A 26,896-nucleotide genomic window follows, 5' to 3' on the forward strand; every position below is an offset into this window, starting at 1 on the left:
CTATGTGAAAAAGCATTCATCATCCATCTTACTAGAATACTCCTTTAAACTGGCTCATTAAAAATCCACATTCACAACTAGTTTCTGGTCCAAAAGATTTGTTTTAAGTAGTTAACTAACCGAAGAAAAATTGAGAGCCTAAAATATAACAGTAAAGCATACACTCCCACCTTCAAGAGTGAAACACACCCTTCTTGAAAATAGAAAACTCTGAAACTCAGCTACCTGTTGAGAAAGTGCCTTTACTTTTTTCCTGGTAAATAATTCAGAAGGATGGGCAGTGAGTCATTGGCAAATGCCTTAAGTCTTCCCTGTACATATTTGTCACTCAGCCTCTGTGACTATTGAGGCCCAGTCCCCAGTTTACTTGGACTGCACTTTCACCCATTCCCCTTATGAATTGAGTAGTTTCACACACCTGACCCATCTCAGTTTGCAAGGCACGGGCATGTTTTGTTTTCTGCCATCTCCCAATCTGCCTGAATGAGAATGATAAAGCCATTGCTCATCAATGGGTTTGGCCACGCTTTTGGTTCTGCTCTTATGCAACACAAACCCGCACAAAGCTGCACACCTGAACAACAAGGCTATTGAGCTTTCCCAATGCTGGGAGTGGCCTCCTCTTAAACTCTCTCAGCTGCCTATCCCCAGCGATCCGAGTTGACTCACGTACTTGAGATGGACCCTGCTGATTTCAGACTCTTAAACCAAAAGCCAACCAAGCTTCCCTCACCAGACATCCTGGTAGATAACAACAGATAATAAACTTCTATAGAGATAAACAATGGTAACTCCACAGTGCTGCTCTCATCTGTGCTCATTTCTTCAGCGATAACGTGACCCTCATCCCCTCATCGGAAGATGCTGATCTAATAGCACAAGAAAACTCCAGCTGTACAGAAATCACAGCAGCTTTTTAACCTGCCTATGCCATTTCAGTAACACTCCTCCTTTCTGGAACAAAAGGCTCACAGGCACAGGAGAGGATCAGCTTCCTGTGCTAACTGCAATACAAGCATCTCCCAGGATGGCTACAAAGGGCATGAGCAGGCATTTTCAGAAATTCAACTTTGACAAAAGGCTTTATCATCTCTCCTTAGTATGGAGATGTTTACATCTCGGCAGAAGAAGGAAGTGAAGGTAGGGTGTGTTCTCACAGTTCCTTCTGTCCCACAACAGGCAGGCTAACTCACGAGTCTTTGAGTGCATCTGAGTAAATGCCTGAGCTCTATACATACAGCTCTTGCACCATACACCTTGGTGCAAGACCACGTGATGCTTTATGGCCCAGCACAGGCAGGATCCAGTTCTGCTCTCAGTTTCTATCCAACTGTGTTGAACTTACAGCCCCTGAAAATCACCCCTCAAAGCCAAAGAAAAAAACATTCAGTTCCAGTTACATGGGTCTGCATCAAGGTAATTTTATAACTTTCCCCACAACAATTACGAAGACTTGTTTTTTCCCCATGCATTTTCTTAATGAACTGAAAGAACTTGTGTGAAGTGTTCCCACTGAATATCTGAACATGAGGCCAAAAATAATTCATATTTAAGGACTTAAGTCCAGAGTTACACAGCACAAAAACAGAGATCTAGCGATGACATTCTGCCTTTCCTCAGGGGCATAAATCCATCTCTAATAGCTGGAGATGAGACTCTTCCTTTGAGAAAAATTGCTTGACAATTGGATGTTACCAGCTTTTTTTTTTTTTCTAATTGTAATTGATGAGCTTGATACTGGTTAGAGATCAACCATTCAGAGTGAGCAATCTGGACAACCAATTTATCTTCATTGACAACAGATAATGACTTCACTTTATGTAAAAAAAAGATGAAGCAAAGCTCTCAGCTGTTTCATGAGCTGCTACAAGAGAACTCAAATTTATAATAATGAGAAATCTTTGTCTGGTGAGTGGAATACAGAGAAAATCAAAAAGATTCACTAACCTTCTACATTCATAGCTTCCCTCAGAAGCTGCAACTTCTTCTGTCTCTCTCTTATCCTGTCAAAGGCACTTGATATTGCTGCAGAAGTTGATGTCTCAGGCATGTGGCGTGTTTGGTCCAGTTTCTGTGGTCCGAAGACATCCAGTGCTATGCTCCCATCAGAGTACCTTGCTTCCTTGTTCCTGGCAGCAGTAGAAGTCCGTACTGTAAACGTTTCACACTGATGGCTGTGCCTGTGAGGGCCTCCAGCATGGTCCCTCTCAGCTGCCTTGTCAGTAGTGCAAAGCAAATCTGTGGAAGAAGCCCATATCTTCCGTTTGGGAGGGACATCTGTGTGAAGGTGACCTTTTTTCTCAAGCTCACTGGTTTTACACCTATGAGGACAGAAAACATCTTCCTGACCTGCACTGTAATCTGCAGAAATGCCCTGGAAAAATTCTTCCTCGTCTCGTGTTCCTCTAATGGACAGAAATCCCATAGACTTGCTAAGTCCTTTGTTAAGGGTGGTCTGTTGAGAGAAGTGACCTCGGTGTCCGTCAGGCGCATCAACCGTCGGTGTTTTTCCTGGAATAAGGAGACATTTCATACATGTAATTTTCTACCTAATACACAGGAGTCCAACACAAATTGGTCAAAGGGTATGATGAACACAGGCTTGGGCACTGGTTTTACCACACAGAGCACTGAGAAGGCTGCTCCAAGAGCTCCCTCAGACAACAAAGACAGAAATGCAACTGCTTCATACATTTTATTTCTTTTATTTTTAAAAAGTTCAAGAAAAAAAATAATTCTGCATTAACAGTAAAAACCCCCAAACTATCACATACTTACTCAAAGTTGTTTTCTCATTAGTTTCATTTTCAAAATAGCCTGGACTATCACCAAAAATACTACTTAATAATCAATCTGAAATCAGCCATTCCTCTCACACCCAAATACACCGCCTACAGGTTTTAATAACAAGTCCAGGTTTGTTCTACAGATTTACAGATGCCCTGCAATAGTCAGCAATAAGAAAGGAATGACTGTGTACTTAAGAATTATAAAAATCCTGGATCTTCCTCTAATGACTAATTTTGGTGACTACAGTATCCCCTGGTAAAGAATACTCTGAAACAAAACCAAAAAGCTCCCAAGGTTAAAATGATTCTGTGAGTCTGCACCCTTTGAGTTTCACTAATACATGGATCTGCCAATACTTCGGAAGTGTCTCTTCTCCCTCCCTTCTCATGAAATTACTTGCAGAATAACAGAAACTGCCAGAGGTGGAACCATATCAATGTGGTCTCTGAAGAATATAATATCACAGTGACCAAGAAGATTTTACCCAGGTGGAGTCAGCATGGCACGTGACTGATGCCTTCCTTAGAGCTAGCTCCATCATTATGGTGATATCCCCATGTACATTTTTTAAGAAGGAGCAGCCTTGAAGATTTCACTGCAAAAGCAAGCAGCCATGAGTTCAAACTAATCACGGTGCTGTATCTACTACTCTTAAAGAATGCAACACAGCCCTGCTTCCATTGATTGAAATTAACTGCCCCACTTGCACAGCAGGCTCCTGATGATCTTTATCTACAGTATTATCCTTCCAAACAGAATTTCACAGAATCCTTTAGGGATGTTTGGAAATGAAGTCACTAATGCTTTAAAAGCTTATGGCTTTTAAAGGTGTAAGCACCTTGCAACTCTGATATTCTTCTTCAAGAAGGGCTGTGCTTTTAGCTTGTAGTTTTTATTTCTGAGATATTTAAATAACAATCAAAATCAGCAAGACTCAAGCCAAATGCAACCAAGCAGCCCCTTGCTTCCTACCACCATGCAAAGACATGATGACAAAATGTTAGGGTTTGGATTGTCTAAAAGGTGTCTTGTAAGAATTCACACACAATTCCCATATGCCCTAGCCAAGAAAATAAAAAACACTTTTGCCAGTGAGAACAAACTAATCTTCTAAAAGGATCTGATGCCTCATTTCGTATTTTACAAAGATAGCTTTAATATTAAACTAAACATAATTATCTTTGTGGTCGAGTAAATATTACATTATTACCTTATTCTCAGACTATACATCATCCTAAGGCTGGTGAACTACGTAGAATTCACACACAAAAAAGCCTTTTAAAAATAAATGTTCATTGTGAAGTTCCCATTATCCAAGAGGTGGGATGATATCCACTCGCATTCATGTACATGCACCAAGGACAAACACTTCTGAACAGGATTTCAAGTCAGTCATTTGTGAGACAAAAAAACTAAACACTGCAGTTGGCTTTTTAAGATGGCCAACAGAAACACAAATCAAAAGCAGCTCTGAGAATCCTCCCCAGTAATGAGAGTTCCAGGACAATTTTAGGCCTGAAAAAACCAAAACAACCTCCTCTACAAAGAGAGGAGGTAAAAAAAAAAAAAAACCCAAACACCCACTTCTTTAACACTGAAAGCATTTACATGCAGGGTCCTTGCTGAACAAAACAAGGGCAAACAAAGCAGAATACCAAGAGAGGCAGGCAGCTGCAACTGCCATACCCTACCACAGCTATGCACACAGGATTACCTGCTACAGCATCGGCCATGACTCAGAACAACATTCCTGCTTCAAAAGATCATTTAGGTCTCTGCACACTGATCCTGTTGCAGGATCACATGCAATGAAAAGAGTCACAAGGTACTTTTAGCACCTGTAGGTATCCTCACCACAGCACTCCAGAGACACGACCCTCTTCTGCTGTGGGCTGGTGAGAACTGCAGCTACAGATCCCTGTCAGTGAAACAGAGTGCTGGGGGCAAGGAGCATCCTCCTCACCAAAGCTGTGCTTCCTGTGGACTTGGATACACCAGAAGCTATTTCCTGTCTGCACAGAAGCACTGAAGACCCAAGCTCCTTTGCCTGAGCACACAAGAGATGCTCTCTACTCCCCACATCAGCCATCCACTTGGCCTCCCCTAACAAGGAAAGTGAAGCCACTGTCTCATGGGCAGTGGCTAGGGAAGTGCTCATGGCTACAGCTTTGCCACTCAGCCAGCCAAGGGCATGATGAGGCAGGAGATGAGCTGTCCTGCCAGGAAGCAGTGCAGGAGGTGTTCCACTTCCACGCTGCTCTTCCACTCTACAGGTCTAACTCAGATCCACGTTGACTTCTGCAGTCAGTGAGAGATTCCTACATAGTACCAAAATGAATCTACAGCTGCCCTCAGTATTCAGCCTTGAGACCGCAAAATTCTCCTGGAAGTCTTTCATCTGTCCTTTATTACTCTTCCCATTCCCACTTCTGCTCTGCATCAGCCTTGCCAATTCCTCCCACCTCTGCAAAATCCATCCCTCCTGCCCAAACTGACTGACATTGCAAACATGAGCTGGTTAAAAATCATGCTCAGAGAAGTGGAAAAAATGAGACTTTGGGGCAAGGAGTGCACAGCCTGGGTATCTTGAGAAGGCAAACTGAAACAAAGCAGCAACAGAGAATTTTCAGACCTGTACTTTATCCCACTGCATGCTGCTTTTAGCACCAGAGTGCAAAGGCCAAGGATAAAGGGCAAGACTTCTCAATACAGAAGTAACTCAAGTGCAAATACCAGTAGTAAAATTGGATTAGGCAACCAGCAATGCGTCCAAGCCAATATTTCTGTTTTTACTAAGGTAAATCTGTCCTCATCCCTTCTTCCTTTTTTGCAATATTATTATAGACTTGTAAGTCACACGATCAACTGTTAAGGTATTTTCACCTCCTTAATCCTGGACTTCCTCCACCAACTCAGCACTACTTGGATCAAGAGTCTTAAATGACTGCAGGAAATCTCTTTCAGCATAAGGCTCATGCATCCAGATTCCAAAAAACAGTAAAAACAGTCTACTTCCAAATAGAGCAGAATGGAATAATATTCCTTCTTAAACACATGGATTTTCAGTTGAATGGCATGCTCAAGTCCAAATTCATTAAGTCAGTATGTGGTTTATCCTTCAGCTTTAGCCCACCCCCCCCCCCCAGCTTTTATAATGAAATGTGCTGAAAAATGAAGGAAAGCACCACAAAAATCTATAAATAAGGAATAAATATCTAACTCATGATCAAAAGGAACCTGCATAAGGGAACTTGTATGTCTTTATAATGCAAGACTCATTCTACTCATTCTCTGCAAGACCTTCCCCTTTAAAAAAAAAGGTTGTATTTGTAGTGGAAACTCTGGAGACCTATCCCAAGTATCTTGGCTCGACTGAAGACATTAATTATACCACCTGAGACCACACAGAGCTACTGCAGGCTTCAGTTACCCAGGTGTGTAACAGGACAGAGCAGTGCCTCCCTTTTTGTCACTGAGGGTGACAGAACAAGCCATTAGCAATTAAGATGCTGCAGCATGCAAGCAGCATCACAAGGAGTACTTTCCCCTTCCCCAGCTACTTCTCTGTTGCACTAAGCTCTCCTCCTTGCTCATCTGAAGAGTGTATGGGTTCTTGATTCCTCATATTGCCCTTGGGTGTTTATCCTCCACTTGATGTTACATTAGTGCAATTATTTATAATTACTGTAAATAATTCAATTGCAATTACAGTAACTGTTGATTCCAGTGTATAATATATAGTGAGGGAATACATACAATAAAAATAGCAATTAATCACCAGGAGTTCACTATTAAATTCCCTTGTGGTGCTAAAATGAAACTCTCATTTTCCACACACACCTTCAACTGCCAGATGTTACATTTGCTAAATAACCCTAGATCTGCTTCCTTCTTCCTTTGATATTTTCAGCTATGAATGCAACTACACCCTTTTACACCAGTGTCATTCACTGACCATCTTTCTCTCAGGCTGACAGTAATCTGGCTGACTTTCCTCTGAGAGAGGGCTGTTGTCTAACTAAATCCAGCCTGTCTGATTACTTGTGTACCAGCTTGATCATACAGGCAATTCATCCAATATTAAGCACAAACACTGTTGCTACTATCACATACTGTATCTGTTTTTGCTGCCTAAACTCAACTCAGTTTTCTTTAAAGTCTTTCTGCCTGCCCTTCCTTTAGTTTGCACAAAACAGAACACCTTTTTCAACTCTGTTATGGATTTTGACTTGTGGATGTATGTAGATACACACACATGGGAGTGGGGGGTGGTTAGAGAGAGGGTCTGGGGGGAGCAGGGAAAGACTGCCCACATGTGCATGAGAAGACACACCATCTCTGCCAGATTGGAAGGTCTCAAGAGAGGAAATTATTATACAGGAGTTTAAAAAACATCTCCCACACCATCTTTGTGCAGAAAACAAAGCAACAGAAAAAACCTCTTTCTCCCCAGACAATGCTGTTAGTTTCTAAAATATGAGTGGGTAGCTGATGGAGGAGTTGGTTTGCAATCCCTTTGGGGCAGGCTAAAAGCCAAACAGAAGGCAACAGAGCCAGATGTGGCCTGTGGGTTGGCTGCTAGGAATGGCACCCCCTCTTTTCTTTTCCTTTCTAAATTGTTGAGAAAAATCCAAGTTTTGGACGGAAATACTCCTAAACAATGTACTCTCTGTGAAGGAAGAATTGAACTGGACACAAGGACTGCTGAAAGCACTATATGTAATGGCCAAATTATAAATCCTGTATGAAAATTTGCATTCTGCTTTGGACTGATAGCTCTTCTATCAGAAAACACCAAACAGCTCAAAACACCAGGCATCTTGTTCAGAACAGTGGTAGTGAGCCTTGCCAAGCAGCACTTCTTATTTCATAAATGCAACATTTTACCTCTTCCCTTCCTAGGCACCTCGGCAAGAAAAGGCAACCATTGCTCTTTCCCCCTCAGCTTTATGGGTCAGATTTTTTTGTGGTACATTTCTCAACCAAGTAGGCAAAAAGATCCACCTAGCTCCTCCCTTCCTGGATTTTTGTGTATCCCAGGAGAAGCCCAGTGATACAGCTGCTTTTCTGCACACAGGCAGCATCTGGCATCTCTAGATCAGTTTCCTCACTGATCTTTGTGTCCATTCTTGTTTTAGCTTCAGAGTTCTAAGTTTGTCCTCAGCACTGCTCTGGAAGCATTTCCAATAGCACCAGGCTGGAAGCTCCCTATACCTGGAGAAATTATACCTAAATTTAAAAGATCTCTACCAATGCCAACCACCAGTACACCAGATGCAAACAGAAAAACTTATTGGAAGAAAACGGGCATGGCTATTGGAGTGAAAAAGAATAAAATCTTTGGGTTTTTTTTTTTTTTTTTTTTTTCCCAACAAGAAACCTTCATCTGGCTTTCATTTGGTTTTGCTGAACTCTGGAAGTCATTCTCCACCTACTCAGTTCTTTTTTTCCTGTAACTGAGGAGCCAGGGGAAATAAAAAGAAAAGAGTAAAAAAAGTATATTTAGCAGATTTACAGATGACAGACTTTCAAGCAAATGGAAACAAGCTTGTGCTGGAGTTTTTGATAATCTAAGTCTATGTGTTTACATTTATCAAGATAATGTTTAAGCTACTTCAGTTGACACATGGAGGTAATCACTATAAACCATTTCTTTATAGAACAAAAGTGGTGTTTTCACCCAGATGAGGAAAGAAAACATAATGCACAGTCAACTTCCCTGGATAAAGAGGAAAAAGAGCATATTTTCATTTATTTGACTTTTTTGTTGATATTATGGAGAGTGGTAATTAAACATTAGAATATTGTTAAATTAAAAGCAGCTGCACTTAGGCGTAGCATTTTCCATTCAGTTTACAACACCTTCCATTTTTGTTACACCTGATAGTGCAGGTAATACAGTCTAATTAAACAGGGAGTTGACCAACATCCACAATTTTGATCACTATTTCCAAATATTTCCTATTGTGTACGGTTAAAGGTGAATCTAAATGATCTTTTAAATTAATTTCAAGCCTTCATTCATGTGGCACACATTTTTGGCAGAGAAAAAGGTCAGAATACAAGTGTAATATTATAATGTATTAGTTGGACTTGTGACAGTCCACCACATTGTAAAAGTCAAGTTAAAATCAGGGATCCTCATGGCAGGAAAGCCAAGACACCTGTTGGCTGCATCTCTTTAGAAGATGAAACATCTCCAGCTAAGGTCTGTCCTTGGTGGTCATGGATCATCAACTTAAATTGGAACTTTGCAAACAAGCACACCAGGTGCAGGATTTCAGGTATTAGATGGCTGGGAAGCAGGTTTCCAGGCAAGTACAAGTCAGGGAGATTTCAACTGAGCATTTAATAGCCTACACATCCTTTTCAAAGATAAATTGTGGCAAAGAGTAGCAGAGTGAATTAATCCTTGCTTTATGTTTGGAAGAGTTGGACAGTTATTTAATATCTTGTCACACCAAAAGAACTTTATGAAGCCAATTAAGTAACTTTCACCTATAATTCTTGATGTAAGAACTCTTTTAAGGTCTAAGGTGTTTTTAAATACAAAAATTAAGTAACTCTTTGGTTCAGATGACTCATGACAGGTCTTACTGATTTTATTTCTGCTGGCTAAGTCAGTTCCTAAACACTGTTTTCCAAATATGACTTGACTAAAACCAAATATTCTGTAATATTAATTTACAATAAATTACTTCTGCAGCCAACCCTGCTGTAAAACTCATTCACCATGATAGCCACAGAATGTGAGTCACAAAAGAGACAAAAAAAAATTTAACTGGGGAGAATATTAACACAAAGCTGTTTATTAATTTAATAATTATCTTGAAAACAAAGATGGAAATGAATAGCTGAAAATATCAAAGCTGGTTACATAAGGTGAGCAAAATATTTGATTTAAACACGTGAGGTGAAAACATTTCAAAACATTTATCCTAAAGTCAACAAGAAACTCTTGGCAATTATAATTGTGGATTAACATGGTATGGAAAACTGATCCTAATAATAATGAAATTCAAATAAAGGAAAAATCTTACCATTTTACAAAGACTGCAAGTATCTAAGGCATTAGTTGCTTAGTCTCCAGCTAGAAGCACATCTCTCTTACTGAGCCATATCTTGTATTCATGAACTTAGCATGACTTAGCAGCACCATTTATTTTAATTTTAATGCTCCAAGCTCCTTTCCAATACTCTACAGTTCACAATAAATGCCATCCCCCTTATGCTGCTTTTTGTCCATATGACAGCTATTCTATTGAACATGAATTCTAAGATTTTCACAACTAAACAGAACTTCACCTCAGTGAACATCAGACAAGTCCTCTGTCCTTCCCAGCAAAGATTTCTGCTCCCTGTATTTACTCTACTTATAATACACTAGGGAAGTGACTAGGAAAGTTATACACATTCTTATGTGCACCCACCTCACCCCCTCCAGTCATCCCAGTGCTAAACTTGACCCAAAATGTGTTCTCAGAGGCAGTTAAACCTTAGAAAAGGTGAAAGATGACTCACAGAACCTCTAACTCATTAGAAAGATGAAGGTCCAAAATCGTAATTGTCACTTAGCAGCATACTGACCTATTAAATGTTTGCCAACTTGCAACTGGACTAAGAGGCATTTATTTCAGCTACAAACAGCAGCAGAACAGCACAGTGACAAATCAGGGGAAAAGGACTTTGTGCCTTCTTGAGGTGTTCTGGTTTTGTTGGCTTTTTTTTTTTTTTTTTAATTGTAACATTTTTCTTAAACCTTAATCTGGCCTTCTACTTGTGGCTCCTCAATCTATGAGATTATCAACCAATATCATCAGCACTACATTCTAGAGCTCACTTTCCCTGAAATTTACAGCTGCAGCTGCTCTGTGCTGTTATTGACTGAATTTGCACCAGCAAACCAGCACAACATTACAGAAAAAGGAATAACAAGCACTGAATTTCCCTGAATCAAGTGCAAGCTGTTGCCATTAGCATCAGACCCATTTCACTGGGTCCTCACTAACTTCCAAACACATGACTCAGTGTACTTAACATCATTGTAAAAGCAGAACTGAGAACAGCAAGGACTGGTTTGGTTATTTGAGGGGTTCTGTTTTGTATATTACAATTCCCTGAGGTCTCAGCAAAACAAAGATCAAGCAATGGATCAAAGATCAAAAAAAAGAGAAGATGGTGCTATTAAGGCATACCAGGAAAACTGACTGATAACAGAAGCAGAATTGGGAAAGGTTTTGGAGAAGCTAATAAGGTTGTAAAGCTTCTAAGGAAAAGGAGAAAAATTAGTTCCACAAATAAATAACGCAACAAATAAATAACAGAGAAATTGGAAATGTTTGAGTGGAAGCAGGTCAGGCAACACATAAAACAAAGGAATGAGTGATTTCCATTTTTTAAAAATGAAAATAGAGACTCAAATGTCAGAAAACATGAAAAATATTTTCTGCTTCTAGGAATGGGGGGAAGACAGAACCATAATATCAGAATATCATAAACCATACAAGGTAAGTGAAAAGCAGTTGTGCTCATTGACAGTTCATCTTGAAAAGAATAGAAAAAACTCAGGTATTCAAGAGCTTCTCATTAATAACTTGTACCTTTCAGACCAGGCTTGGAATTATGCAGACAATTTAATGTTTGCACTGGAAGAGTGAAGCACAAACATTTATTCCCTAGGCTGCCACACATGTTCTGTAACACTCTACACATGCGAGCACTTCCAGTGAGCTTCACAGGAACAGGTGTTAAGGGCTGAGGACTATTCAGCCAGCTTTGTAGTCTGGGGGTCATCAGGCTCTTTCATTTCACAAATGTTATTTGAGTAAAGATTCCATTAAATTAGAACTCTTCAGATAGAATGAAGTTCCCTTAAAAGATAACTTGACTTTCAGAAAGTAATTCTGACTGAGGTTGCTTAAAACTCTCTGTTAAACTCTCTGGTTGATAGCAGCTGAGCCAAGTAGGCTCAGTCTCCAAGAATAAAAGGAAAAAACATTCTACCCATGACATTTTTTTCAAGTTAGAGAATACAGTGAAAAACAGCAATTGGATCATCCACCCTGCTTCCTCTGAGTTAAAGACAGAGTCCTCAGAGGAAGTTTCAGACATTACATCTTATTCACCCTGGTGCTGACCCAGAAAACCATGAAGATATTGGCTGCAGCTAATACAGCGATCTCCAAAATTTAGTAGAACCTAAAACAAAAGGTTTTTTGTTAAGATATAATGAAGACACTGGGGACAAGCATTACTTCAGGAGAAAGAAAAATCTGCTAAAATGTTTAAATGAAGTTGTGGGTAGGAAAACAAATGGACAGAGAAACAAAACTCCTCAAATCACAAACATTTAAAAAGAATTAAACATTTTCTAAGGAAATGAAGAACAAAACAAAAGACTGGTCAGTTGTATTAGAGAAGAGAAAACTAGAAACAAGAAAGAAAAGAATAATCATAGTTTGTAAATGCAGTGAGAACAGACTTTAAAGACAACCCTGCTATGATCCCAAAACTTTACCAAGACACAGTTAACTACGGTTACAGAATAAAAAAGCAGAACAGGGGATGGAAAGAGGTTATAGAATTGAAAAACTCGAGGTAGTAAGGCACTGTGCTTAAATAAAGTTCTTGAAAAAAATACAGAATAGGGTACTACTGGCAAAAGAACAAAGGTGTATAAAGAAACAGTGTTGTTTATCAGACTGGAGACTGGGAAGCATAGGGTTAAAGAATAAACAAATTAACAACCAGAAAAGATTCTGGTTCAAACCTTAAAATCAGTAAGAACCAGGGAAAGAATTTATTTTAAGAAAGCTCTTAAGCAATTCAGAAAAGGCAGACATTACACAGTTTATGAATCCAGTCAACTAGATTGATCCAGTCCCAAACCCTATATTTCTAAAAGCTCTCCCTGTTGCTACAGAAATATTCTGGGGAAAAAAAAAAGAAAAAAAAAAAGAGAGAAGAACCAGTAAGAAAACAAAGCCCCTGAGAAAGCAGTCAGAACAGTGAATTTGTGCCAGAAAATTAGAAACAGCTTGTACCAGAAACTATTCCTAAACACACAGAGCTGTAAGGGAAGCGTTGACCACCACTGCTGTAAGTGTTTTATATCAAACAGTAGCATAACCTAGCCTCATCTTAAAATATCTGTCTGTCTGTCTATCTCAACAAATGAACACCACCAATCCCTTGCCAGACTTGTGTCTAATTTCTGCAATTGATATTGTCACTGACAACTTCATGGGTTATTTCAGTTCCTGCTTTTCACTGCACTGTTGCTTGACACAAAGCCAAAGAACAGAGGAGCAACTTGAGCCCATCAGCAACATATCTTTGTTGCAATGGCTTAGACTGGTCCAAGCTGATGCCTTATGAAATGTTCCTGCTCAGCTCCACAATTCTTCCAGAAAAATGAGAGCCCAGCCTTTTGGAAGAATATGTCCTCTTGTCTGAAAAGCCTGGCACAGAGCTGATGCTGCCAATGACCATAAACAACAACTATGATCTTAAACAACTAAAAGTCATGGCAAACACCAGCACTCAACCTACATCACTTTATCCTTTTTCCTCCACCAGCAACCATCTGCCTCCTCCCTGGTCTCCCAGTCTCCTCTTTCCTTATTTCCCTGAAGTAAAGTACAACCCTACCTGGCCTCCATATCTATCTCACACTATCAAAGCATAGCACATATACCACTCCTCTTTAGAAAAAAAAAAAAAAAAAAAAAAGGCAGTAAAAGAGCTTTGTGTGCAGGGAAAAGAGTCCAGGGCTCCTTGGGATGCAGGAACAGATGTTTTGTGCCATTAGAGCTATGATGAGAGAGCAGAGTCCACAGGAAAGAGGAAACAAGGGAAAGCTGCCTCCTGTTCCTCTAGCTGACCAACCTCCAGCTGAAAATCTCCTTTCTCCAGAAACAAAACATTTGGCTGAGAACCTTTAAAACCTGTTCCTACCTTAAGGACTGAACTGAAACACAAACATTTTCTTGAAACCATCACCAAGTTTTAGCTAGACACTGAACCACCAGAGTTCTGTGAATGAAAGCAAGTCCTCCTCTGTTTGGTTTCTAAACAAAAGAAAAATCTACCCAAACCTGGTCTTCCCCAGGGCTGCAATGAAGCTCTTACCTGTGGGAAGCCCTTTTCCCCTCAGCCTCTCCCGAATAGCCTGGCTCCTGTCTGGCTGCAGTTTTCTATCTCCATTACAGGACAGCTGATCCATCTGCAAAAAAAGGCAGAGACAAAGTCAAAAGGTAGAAAGAGCTCATATTAGTATGAAACAAGCATTGTTTTTATGTAAATGCACAATATTAGTCAGTGTCAGAGAGTTAAGTGCAGAATGGGAGTTCAAACTTTTTAATAAAGAACTGAGTCATCAGTTTGAATATCCCCTCAAATTTTCCATATTTGAGCAGTGTGACCTTTATTTAACTACACATTTGGTCTACCTTTTTAAATTAGGAATAAATTAAGTTCACAACTTAAACACATTCCACCCCTACAGCAAACTGAAAGGACAGCAGCACTCAAAGACCATCTTCCATGATTACAGCATGACTAGAACTTGCCTAGTTCTACTGAGGAGTTTTCTGCATATCAGGAGGAACTGTCTTGTACCCTCACAGGACTGACTGCACATGCCAAATCGCATGCACCCATCTGTGAGCAGCCTCCTCAGCCCCTCAGGCACATTCCTTTCACGTGTCATTCCTTTTACTCCCACTAACTTTTCACTTAACCTTTTTTTTTTTAATCATTACTTCCGTAGGAAAAAACTTTCACATGTAGAATCATTCAAAGAAGAGTTTATTTGCTACAACAATACACTCTCAGTGAGATCTTTCCATGTAGTGGGAGTGTAACCTGGACAGCAGGAGGGAAGGAGAAATCAAGCAGACTTCACAGTTAAAACAGAACTCAGTTAACATGCAAGAGCCTGAATCATCCTGGGCTATATTGCCCTTTACAAAGCATATTCACAAGGCAAATGAAAACATTCTAATGGGACCTCTCAGCTGTGCTTCAAATGACCAGTTACAGAGATAAGACCCCTGGAGCCTTTGATGAGGCATATCAAGATTGGAGCATGCCAACCTTGGAATAATAAGTTGCACTCTGACTCTGAAAAAACAAAATTTATACATTTTTCTTGTTAATCTACAAAATTCCAACACATATACAGAGCACTGAACATTAAAACCAGCAGGGCTGGCTGGCTAAGGTGCACAAAAACCTAGCAGCACAGCTATGCTGTCATTGCTCTGTTAACTCTTGGCTCTATTCAGCTAGGTTTTTTTTTTTCTTGTCTTCTTGCACAGCCAATGCAGTGACACGTTCAGAATTTAAAAGGTGACTGGCAGAGGAAATGAGCAAAGCTTCAGCACTGGAAAACTGCTAGTGCCACTCCTTCATGAACAACAGGGACAGGAGCCTGGGAGCACACTTGCTGGATTCAGGTCTGCCCTGGATTTCAGAACAAGTACTTGGGAGCACTGTGACTGTCTTGGGCAGGCTGGTGGGGATCAGCCTGCCACACTAACCCCAGACTCCCTGGAAGCCTGCTGACAAGAACAGGAGGAGGGAAAGCACAAAACCTGCTAACCTGAAATGGCCATCAACAGCTTGGAGAATAATGACTCACTTTCCAGAGTGGCTGTTTCTATAGATTGTGGCCTGATGTAAACTTTGGATCTTTATTTTAACAGCAGCACTAATGAAGGCCCTGTAGCCTTTAACTTCACTGAACCACAGACTAGTTCCACTTGGCAACAACACAAGACTTCAGACACTACAGTGAGGAGCACTGGACTGACAGACATACCTCACACTAGACAATGCTTTGTGGACTCAGGCTCAGCACTGGAGGTCTGACATAATCAGCTGCTGTCAAATATTAGACAAATGCAGGGACCTCTTGCTTTCTGCAAGCATTTCCAAACCAGATATATGAAGAAACTATCTAACAATTAGATAGTATCTTTTTATAAAAAAAAAAAAAATAAGGGAAGCATCAGCAAATAACATTTTTCATGCAATTTCAGTGCTGTCTCTCCAGACAGTAATTTTTAATTTACATGGACCTGCTGCAGAGACTCCAGAGAAAGGACACCACATTGGTTAGAGGGGTGGAGCACCTCTCCCACAAGGAAAGGCTGAGAGAACTGGGGTTCAGGCTAGAGAAGAAAAGGTTGGGGTGACCTAACCATGACCTTCCATTACCTGAAGGGACCCTACAAGAAAGATGGAAAGGGAGTATTTACAAGGGCATGTAGTGAGAGGGCAAAGGAAAATGGCTTCAAACTCAGAGTAGATTTAGATTAGCCATTAGGAAGAAGTTCTTCACTGTGAGGGTGGCGAGGCACTGGCACAGGTTGCCCAGAGAAGTTGTGAATGCCCTTTCCCTGGAAGCGTTCAAAGCCAGGCTGGATGGAGCTCTGAGCAATGTGGCCTTGCAAAAGGTATCCCTGACCATGGTTGCATCTACCTTTAAGGTCTCTTATAACCCAAACCATTCTATGATTCTGTGACAATTTATGGTCTTCCTTGATATACTTAAAGTTATTTAACTATTCTGAAGTTATGCTGTAATGGTTCAGGTGAAGAGAGAAGTTGCCCATCAGGAATAGTTACTTTGCAAGATGAGCTCATGTCATTTCTTTCACTTCTAAAAACAGTTTGGTCATTATTATACAATCAAATCCTCCACAATTCTCATATTCAAGAGCTGAGCAGAAGTGCAAGAGAATTGGCACACTGCCTGATGAGTCCTTCTTTCTGTTAATAAGCAACTCTCCAAAAGTCAAGCATAACTTCAAGTTAAAGTAAACTCACAGCAATCATTTCTGAAGCATTTCAAGTAGCAACAAGTCTGAGCCTTGCCCTACAGTTCATCACCTTGTTCTCCTGTTTCTCCCTACATTTTTTTCAATGAAGACAGTTCACAAAATTACCTCCTCAGAAACCCATGAATGCATGTTCCAGGAGGAACTGTCAAGTACACAAACTGCTACATGGGGACAGAAGCTGTGAGTGTTTCATCACTCACCCTTGTCAAGATTGCAACATACCAAAACAAGAGGAAGAAAGACTGCAGAGTGACTCTGAATTAGCTCTTTTACTCTCTTCCTGCTCACCTCTATTGTTTCTTCAAATGCTGACACAGACTTACCCCAGACAGGCTTCCCAGAACCAGTCTGACCAACTGCTTCACATAAGAGAAAGAAGGGGCACAGTTGCTGTTCCTGATGTGGGCACTGCAGGCATCCAGAACAGTGCGAACAGACACACGGGCATAGATGACATCCTCACACATGCCCAGGAGGATGCTGTTGAGGTGGTCTCCAAGCTTGATGGGCTAGTGACAAACAAGAACAGGGGAGACAGGAGAATCAATTTTAACAGTGACTTGGGGAACACTCAGAAACAAAAGACACTCAACAATGCACATTAACTATTCATGAGACTTGCTGCCTACATTATCTGAGTGCCAGTTCGAAAGTCACCATCCAGGAGGTGAAAAAATAGTGGCTGTAGAACCGGAGAGAGGCATTCAGCCTCTGGATTCAACCCCTACTCTACAACAACCTGGTACAAACAAGCTGCCTGGTCTGCAAGGTCTGGACACCAAAGACTGTCTCAAACATTTAATGAATAAGCGAAAATAAAGTAAAAGGGAAAAGGTTTAGAGGAAGTTTTAATCCTTAATTTTGATCATTCTGCTGCTCACAAATATAAAATTCAAACCTCATCACAATAATTTTGTACAATCCTCTGTGCTCATTTTATGTGGTTCCTCACCTCACCAATATTTTGCAGCAGATGTGATAGCATTCCAAAATTCCAGTGATATCACCAAACAATATCAACAAAAAAGGAAGGACTAAAACAACCAAGCCACTGGTTAACAAAGCAGAGCTTCATAACTGCAGGACAACACCCATACAGTCTAAAAAGAGTATCAATCCAGATGTCTCTCTGCTCTCCCTGTCCAGTGAATACAGCACACTGAACTGGAATATCCCTCCCCAGGGTATGCAGCAGTCAGTGATAACACTTGCTCTCAGGTGCCACAGGCACTTGGACCTGAGCTTTCTGATCTGCAGCTCTCCCAAAGTGGGTGGTTACCCACAAAGCACAAACACTGTCAAGCTTTTTGCATCACAGAGTGCTTCAAACAATTGCAATCTTTCAATCTTCCCTGTGTGAGCACTCTTAAGGTGAACCATAACAAAGGCATTCTGGACCACCCCGATTTAATTAATGTAGACTTTTCCCATCTATCTGTTTATCACTACTACCTAATAATAAAAATCATGTATGTGAACAAGATATGAATCTCCTGTTCAGCCACACTCCCAGCAGAGAAGCAGTTCATTAACCAACACAGGCAGACAAATACAGAAAATGTATTAAAAAAGGGGGGAAATCTGAACATGCAAATTAAAGCACAAAAGTAATGCCATACACAAGATTGTCCTTTTGCCAACACTAAATCCAAGGGACACAGGATCCACATGGACACGTCCCAAAGGCAAATTCCTTCCAGGCTTACCCTCACCACATTGTCTTTGGGAAAATACTCTTTTATTAGCAGGTAGAGCATGCCTTCCCACTATTATGGAGAAACTGGTGCCACACTCTTGACACCAAAGAAATAAACAAAGAAAACAGGGACTAAAATTTATGCCTACATTCCTCTCAACACCTACCTTCTTTAAGTCACCTGCTTTAAGGCACTCTCCTACTACTGTTGAATACTTCTCCTTTCATCTCTTACAAGACAGGAGAGCAAAGAAAGAAAAGCCCTAGTGTCTAAAAACACTCTAAGGATTTTGGGACAGGCACAGTAGGCATTATGAAAAGGTAGCCCTAAATAGTCAGAACTTCTAAGTTTTTTACCTCACTTAGCTGCATTCAGGCAGCTACTTCCAAATAAGTACAACTGGGATCCCAACAACCATCTGTTAAAGAAAACATTAGAAACTGAACACCTAAAATGCTGAAGTCTGTCATAATTTTCTTCCTTAGTCTTGTATACAACATCTACTACTACGAGCAAACCTAAACCTGAACCACAAATTGCTCCACCCACAGCTGCAAGTCCATCATTAAATGCTTTTTCAGAAGCATTTCACCTTATTTTCAGTATTCTACATATTTATTCTTTAAGTTTAACTGGAAGGAGCAGGGAAGGAACACTGAGGAAGATAATGAATCACATTTATCTTCAGTCAGTTTTGGCAGGACAGTCTAAGAGTTCTGCTGGGTGTGTAAAATAACCACATTGAGCAATAACACTCAGCTCTAAGCAGTCTGCAACTGTGTCTGCACTGACTGACAAATCAATAGCAGGAGTCTACTCCCTGTTCCAAACAATTCATACCCTTTCTTGGCCATTGTGAAAGGTAAGTATCTCTATGTGCCAAATCCAGACTCACAGCATCTACAGCAGTGTGGAGAACAAGTTCATTACATGTAAAACAACCTTGTTACTTCAATATTTATTTTTATATAAGCCTAAACCAAAACAAATTATTTTCTCCTTTGTCAGCAGCTTAAACCACTGTCTTTCAGCCGGTGGCATTACAGGATAGACCAGCCTAGGTGTATCTTCATAGAAACTAACACAAACGTGCCATCAGCACCTTCTCCCTGCAAGACAACACCACACTTCACAAGAAAAAGCTCCAAGTATGGGAAAGGAAACTTCTGTACTGGGCAGTGACTGGAACAGACTGCCCAGGGAAGCTGTGGAGACTCCCTCACTGAACCATCTGGATGCAATCCTGATGGTTCAGTGAGGTCCAACCTCCTTGCCCAAGCAGGATCATCCCATGTCCTCTGGGATGATCCTGCTTGGGCAAGGAGGTTGGACCCACTGTGGTCCTTTCCAACCTGATCCACTCTGTAAAATTCTGGGAAAGGCATCTTACTTCTCAGTGTCTCAGTATGAAACTCTGCCATGCAAGCTCAAATGCAGAGCCAGTCAAACAACATCAAGTCTGAAGCTGCAATATTAAAGAAAACCAAATCTAAACTTACCTGACTTTGAGGAACTTCATGGTCAGCTCCCCAAAAGAGTGCCATACCAAGAGAATAGATATGGACCTGCCACAAGACACAAGATATCTGTCAACCCATTGAACAAGACTGGAAATGCAAAGCAGACTTCTTAAAGGAGAGCAACCACCTTAACATCATTTTGCTTAGAAATGCATTTGAAGTATTTAAGCTCAGCTGTCTTTCACATCCCACCTCCCCTTTGCCTGAGGTTCAGAGGAGCAAATCCCAGGGCTACAAAACATACAGCATCCAACCAGTGCCCCCATCTCTCTGCTCAGTTTTAAGCTTTCATCTCACACTGAAGCCAGAAACTCATGTAATCCATACAATCAGCCTAGTGTGGGGTAAAGACTGCATGGCTGTGTCCAAGGATCCTTAAAACTTGTGTCTGAAGGCAAGGCAGACCTTAGCTTGACTCAAGCAGGGGGCTATCCTAATGAGATCACAAAGACTGAGATCAGAGGAAAAAGAAGGAATGAACAAAAGAATATAAATATTGAAAGCAGTACCTTAATCCATAACTGATATTTGAAGGTACAAATAAATTAACCATTACACATATAATTAACAATTAATAGATCTTCAATATAATACACCCATCAGTACAGGGAATAAAACCTTTAAATACTGCAGAATTAAGAGCACACCTACAGAGCTAGCATGTGCTTGACTGTCAAAACAAAACAAGTGAGTGTAGAAAGAAAGCACAGTTTTTCTAAACTGTGTAAGTAATACACACTAGTCATGGCTCTTTATACCATGTTATTAGTAATATTTATGGTACTTAAAGCAACGAATATATTGAATAATTCTGAAGGCAATGAACAACAATTACAAGGACAGCAATAAATTAAAAGCTCACACAAGTCAGCATCTTCACCACCTAAAGGCAAAACATCTTACTTTAATTCTAGATATATAAATTGACAAAAATCTGAACAGATTAAGACAGTAGTCAGAAAAATGCAGCAAGAGTTCCAAGTCAATACCTCTGCCCTATCCAATCAGAAACATCCTTTTTCAAATAGTGAGAATATTGCTCTCTATCTGGTTTATTATCCATTACCCTTTCAACTGAAAAGCCACAAAGTCTTCCTTACATACAAAGATATACCACAGCTACACAGAAAAGGGGGAATATGCTTTCATAGCAATAATAATGCAAAAAAAAACCTTTTCAGAAAAAGCCAACAAAACACAAAAGACACAAAAGCAATCCAGAAAAAGCCCCAACTAAACAAAAATGGAAGTTCCCCAACTCTTTCAGTCCTCCAACAATGCAAGAACAGCAATTTAAAAGACTATTATAAAACTAGTTAATTCTAACTGGAGACACTGTCATAGTCCTAAGCCTGTCAGTGTTCAAGAAAAATTAGGATAATGGTCAGATACATTTCTGGGTTACCCTCTTTGGAATCTGGAGTTGGACTTGATGACCCTCGAGGATCCCTTTCAATTCAGGGTATTCCACCCTTCTATGATTCTGAGCTTCAAAATACCCAAATATATTTCCAAAAATGAGATGTGCAATCAGTCCTCTTAACTAAAACTTGCAACTCTACTAATCCATCTGAAAGCAGCTTTCAAAATAAAAGCATTTATTCAAAAATTCTAATTAATTTTTGTACTCTACTTAAAATACGTTCCACAATAAATAATCAACATGAAATTAGTTTCCCAAATAAATCTCCATTCTAATTTTGAATGGTTTGGTAACTCTATTTCCAATAAGCTTGCAATTACTTCAGACATACTTTGGATTTAAACTGACTGTGTCTTGGAATAAAAGGGGCATTCATTTACTGACTGTAATTTATTTTTAGTATTTCTCCTTGAATACACTGTTAATTGTATTAGCAAGAACAATCATAACTTAAAAGACAAAGGTAACCCTGTCACTGTCTGACACAAGGTGTTTTTCTTCTGCCTTCAGCAGGTTTTAGTAGAACAATCAAAAAGGAAAACACCAACAATTTCCAGAAAATCAATTCAGCCACTTGTGACAGAAGAAAAAAAAAGTTTTAAACATGTCAAAAGTTACCACAGTCAGCAAAGCAAGATCTGATGCTGTGATCTAAGAAACACAAAGTCAACATATTCCCTACAAAGAACCAGTGTGCAACTGATACAGAGTTTAAGCAGTCAAGAAAAGAGGGGTGCACATATAAGCTATTTATAACCCTTACCAACTTCAACTAATAAAGCCATAAAAGGACACCAGTTTTTGTACACAGCTATGTTTCAGGGAAGCTTCCTTCTTCCACACCAGCAGCTAAGTCAATCACCTTCTGTCCAGCAAGCAAGGTTATGCTGACACCAGGGCAGAAATTCCCACAGCCCAAATTAAGGAGCAAGGATTAATCAGCCCTGCACATGTACAGAGGGCCAGCATTTGGTCATGGCCTATTGACATGCTCTGTGTTGGCATTTACAGGCCACAGAGGACCCTCTGAGGGCTTCCTTCCTAAAGAAACATCACAGCATGGCTTTTCATAGGAACAGTCCTCCATTTATTTCAAAAGGAGAAGAAGTAGCATATTGAATGCTGGCAGAGAACAAAGAATGCAATCAGGTCACAAGCTTGCCACTTCAGAAGGATTTTTTTCTGCCATTTTTAAAGGCCAGTTTTGTATATTAACTTCAGAGTTGGCACTAGGGGTAGCGTTATAGTCTTCAAAAGTGTTGTCCCTCTTGAAAGCAAACAAGCAATTCCAAGAATATGACTACAGGATTTGGCAGCTGCATCCTACATAACTGAACCTGAGTCTTCATTGAGTGTTATTTTTACTTCTCCATTAACTTTCAGCCTAGGTTTCTAATTGTTTCTAGTTCTGCCACAGACAAAACTGTCAACATATTTTATTATACCATTAATTTTGACAATATGCAGGGCAAGAAGGATGTCTAAATGGCTTGGGAGTAACTGTGGATTTTCAGCAGGTTTTCAGTGATACAGTCCTGAAGAAAACTGACTATATACAAAAAGCTGCTAAAACAAAATACTCAACATAGAAACACATGTTTTAATAGTCCTTGTGCGCACAACAGCAATTGATGCCAATACCACTTTCCTCTGAAGTAAGAGCTGTTTCTTCCTGGAGGAACACTGCCAAGTGTCATAATTGTTCCCAGATAACAACACTGTCTGTGGCTAGCCTCCCTCTAAGGATTATTGATCCAGGGAAGCCAAGGAGATAGAAATAGCTCAGCTTCCTTTACACTCCCACTGCTATATATCTTTGGCTAAGCCAAGGGAGTGGTTTTCTGAGGAAAGTGTTACCATTCACAACAAATTCTTGTCAAGAGGACAGCTGAGAAAATAATCAGTCATTCTGACTGTACCAGTCAGTGACCCGGAGGAGACCACATATACAAACCTCTGTCACTAACATGTTTGTGAAAAATCCTTTCCTTAGGATTTTTTCCTCCTGAGAAGCTGAGAGGCCTCAGGAACAAACTGTAAACAATTCCTATCTGCTGCTGTAGAATGCAACAGGTGATCTGTGATTGGTCTCATGTGGTTGTTTCTAATTAATGGCCAATCATAGTCCACGTGTCCAAACTGTCTTGGTTAGAGACAAACCTTTGTTATTGATTCCTTTTCTATTCTTAGCTCAGCCTTCTGATAAAATCCTTTCTTCCATTCTTTTAGCATAGTTTTAACATAATATATATCATAAAATAATAAATCAGCCTTCTGAACATGGAGTCAACTTTCTCGTCTCTTCCCTCATCCTGGGACCCCTGTGAACAATGTCACAAACCTCACCTGTCTGAACATTTACTCTTGTGAAAGAGTTAAAAAGGAGAAGTTAAAAAGAAATTCTGTGCCATTGACCAAGTATGTATGTGGCCAGGGCTTGTACAGACTCTTCCTCACAACTGCATACAACTATAATCACTATTCCACTTTAACCAGAAAAAACAAAGCAGGAGGATCCCTCTCCCACCTCACAAAAGAAATGACATGAATCACAAACCATGGGGAGACAAAAAGAACAGTTTAAAGCTATTTTGTGCAGGGATCAACAACAAAACCCCGGAGCTGTCTGCCAAGGAAGAGGCACTGTACCTTTTCAACATCTGACAGGGATGACAGCGAGTGGTTCTGCAGAAGCTCCGGGGCTGTGAACGCTCGCAGGTCTTGTTGGGACACATTCTCATCAGTGAATGACACACTGCCAGATGGAAGCAACAGGAGAGACCATGGAGAAATGATGAATCCCAGAGCAGTAGGATCAGCTGTAATTGAAAAGGGAAAGAAAAACAAAAACCACCCTGAAAATGAAGCAATGTTGTTGGAGGCCCTTGCTGGATGTTAGTTTATTATCAGCCTACATACTATTAGTGGAATAGATTCATGCTTCCTTTTCCACCTGTGGTGTTTCATAACCACAACAACAACCTCAATTTTAATCACACTGGAGAGTAACACCTATCTTTTATGACTATTCTTCGCTAGTATTCACAGCAGCAAGCCCAGGAAGAGCCTGCTGAAATACTCACAATCCCTGTCCTGAAGTTTTTTCATTTATTTTACAGCTGACATATGAAATGTTCCCCTTCTGCAGTGCACATGTCATTAAGGCTTATTCCTACAACAGGAATTCCATTCCAAACTCCATTCCTACCATGGAGTTCGCTCCTGTCCTAACACAGCACTACTGCAACAGCAATGCTTGGAAGAAAGTAGACAAAGTTAGTGGGGAAGGAAAATACTCATTAGAGTGGCTAATAGAAGGGGACAAATTAAAGAGTTTTGGGGCACAGAAGTCGTTTTTAGTCTAAAGTGAAAAAATATTACAAATACCTGAACATCTCAAAACAAGCACTGAAATTGCAGAACCAAAAGTAACCAAGATATGCATTTTGCCAGCTAGGTTTTTGATATCTGAAGATGCTGCTGTCAAACTAACTAAAAAAAAAAAAAAAAAAAAACCAAACAAACAAAAAACCCCAAAAACAAAACAAAACAAAAAATTAAGGCCATTTCCTTAAGTCAAAATATTTTACATGAATCAACTCAGTTTCACTGAAGGAGGCATGTGATTTCACTAAGTAAAACTAAAAGTTAACTTTTATTTTTTTCATAGGCAGAAAAGCAATAGCTCTGCCTTCTGCTACACAATATATCAAAGACCTGAGGAAACACATTTGAATGATTTGTCCTTTTCCCTTGACACAGTAAGCAAAACCAGCAGAACAATAATTTCCTCCATTAGCACCACCACTAACATTTTCCATTCTCCAGCTCAGGATATTCCTACAGTGCTGGTTCCTAGACTGATGAACTATCTTGTAATCTAGATTATTTCTAATCTCCTAGGAAATGTATTAAATTACTACTTGCAGGTATCAGGTGTAAAAGGATCTCCCAAGTCAGTCCTTCAATTTTCTAACCCCATTCCTCTGAAACAAACAGAACAAGTTCTGGTTGCTGTTGTGGCAGCAAGTTCAGATGTTAAAAAAAAGAAACAAAGATGGACAGCCCATTCCTATTATATGTAACAAGAAAATATCACATTATATAGCAAAGCTTCCAAAAACATTTTCAGGAAGACTCCTTAGTTGGCCTTTGACTTCCAAAAATTATCCTGTGGGTAACTACTGGATTCTGCACCACTTCTGTGTGTATTCACCACCGATATAAAAACCCTAAACAACCAACAGCTTATAATTTTTTAAGATTCCACCTTATGAGTCCCAACTCAGGAACCTTAAGAAATGTAGAGGCTTTAATCTTAATTTAACATTTTATATAACAAATACTTGAAATACATAAAAACTTGTCATATTCTGAAACATACTAAGACAAAAAATTGATTTAGTTTTGAGAATTAACCGCCCCAAATTAGTCTGAAGTCTTCCCAATATTAATATCAACAAATAGAGCATTTGTCCCCTATAGATATAGAGTCTGAATTTATTGATCCACCTCCACTCAAGAATCTTCATGACCTGAAGCAATGTAAAATTAATGTGATAAATAGGAAGTTTAGAAAAGGACTGATTTTGCCAGGCTCAGTTTACTGACATTTTCTCAGCTTCCTCCTTCAGTAGCTTATAATTTATGTAGCAGATCATAGTGCCTACATCACAACTCCAGGGAACCTCATCTATTGTTATGAAGCATGAGGATAAAACAATTAATTCTCCAGTTTCTTCCTTAAGGGATGCATCATAAACCACAATAACTATCTCAAAGCTCCAACCAGGTAGTTCTAAGGAAATACTTTTTAATAACACTACTCTAATGTGTTTGCACCATGGATAAAAAAAGTAGCAAAGATACAATGCATCAAGCAGCCAGCAACTGTAGGAAAACAAAAGAAACTATTTTCCAGTGATAATATTCATGCCATCTTCTGTTTAGGCTTTCAGAATCATTTACAAGAGTAGTAAGGGTAACATACTCCTGAAAATACTGAGGAAAATGACCAAAAAAAAAAAATAAGGGTTTCAACCCCCTTTTTAAAGGCACGTAAATTCAGGCTATGAATTCAGGATATGAATTTTCTATCCATTGGGCTTTCAACTGTGCTAGAGCTGCCAGCCTTCTGAGTTAACTCCAGAACTATGCAACTGGGTAACAAAACACTTGTGAGAGCACAGCATTTCAAGCAGTGCCAAGACAGAGATAAATAGTGTGGTCTTACTTAAAGTGAGAGAGTGAACTGGCTTTAAACACAACAAAACTGAAATAATCTTCAGCTACAGAGCATCTGCCAAACAAATAGGAGAGGAAAAAACTCCTTTATGTGCTTTAACAGCACACAAATAGCCTAAGATAAAAAAGACCCACCACATTCTAAGAAACATGGAGACAAATATTTGAAATGGATCTATTTTACATTATTGATGGCAGGTAATTTTGAATTCCCAAGCTACAGTCAAGTCAGTCCCTTGGGATCTTTTTCCCCCACTTCTCTCTTAAGCCACAGCCATTAGAACAGAACACACAGACACACACAGATTCTGAAAAGCACAGAACAACCCAAAAATGCACACAAGGTTTTCACACATCTCTGTTTCCCCTCCATAG

The 26,896-nt window shown here is 39.8% G+C and overlaps 1 protein-coding gene across 5 annotated transcripts in view; it reads right to left on the minus strand.

Annotated features, from left to right (window-relative positions):
- The window catches only part of PTPN13 (protein tyrosine phosphatase non-receptor type 13), a 112,410-nt gene that overhangs the window by 55,394 nt on the left and 30,120 nt on the right, over nt 1-26,896 (minus strand). For all 5 annotated transcript variants that reach the window (XM_030238858.2, XM_050973570.1, XM_050973569.1 and 2 more), the window contains exons 3-7: nt 23,927-24,096; nt 19,834-19,899; nt 16,961-17,146; nt 13,921-14,014; nt 1,948-2,511 (exon numbers count right to left, since the gene is read on the minus strand). In XM_030238858.2, coding sequence (XP_030094718.1) covers nt 1,948-2,511; nt 13,921-14,014; nt 16,961-17,146; nt 19,834-19,899; nt 23,927-24,096 — 1,080 coding nt within the window. The remainder of the gene's footprint in view (nt 1-1,947; nt 2,512-13,920; nt 14,015-16,960; nt 17,147-19,833; nt 19,900-23,926; nt 24,097-26,896) is intronic.

The sequence above is a fragment of the Serinus canaria genome, chromosome 4 (genome assembly GCF_022539315.1).
Source record: "Serinus canaria isolate serCan28SL12 chromosome 4, serCan2020, whole genome shotgun sequence".
In the NCBI taxonomy this organism is placed as follows: domain Eukaryota; kingdom Metazoa; phylum Chordata; class Aves; order Passeriformes; family Fringillidae; genus Serinus; species Serinus canaria.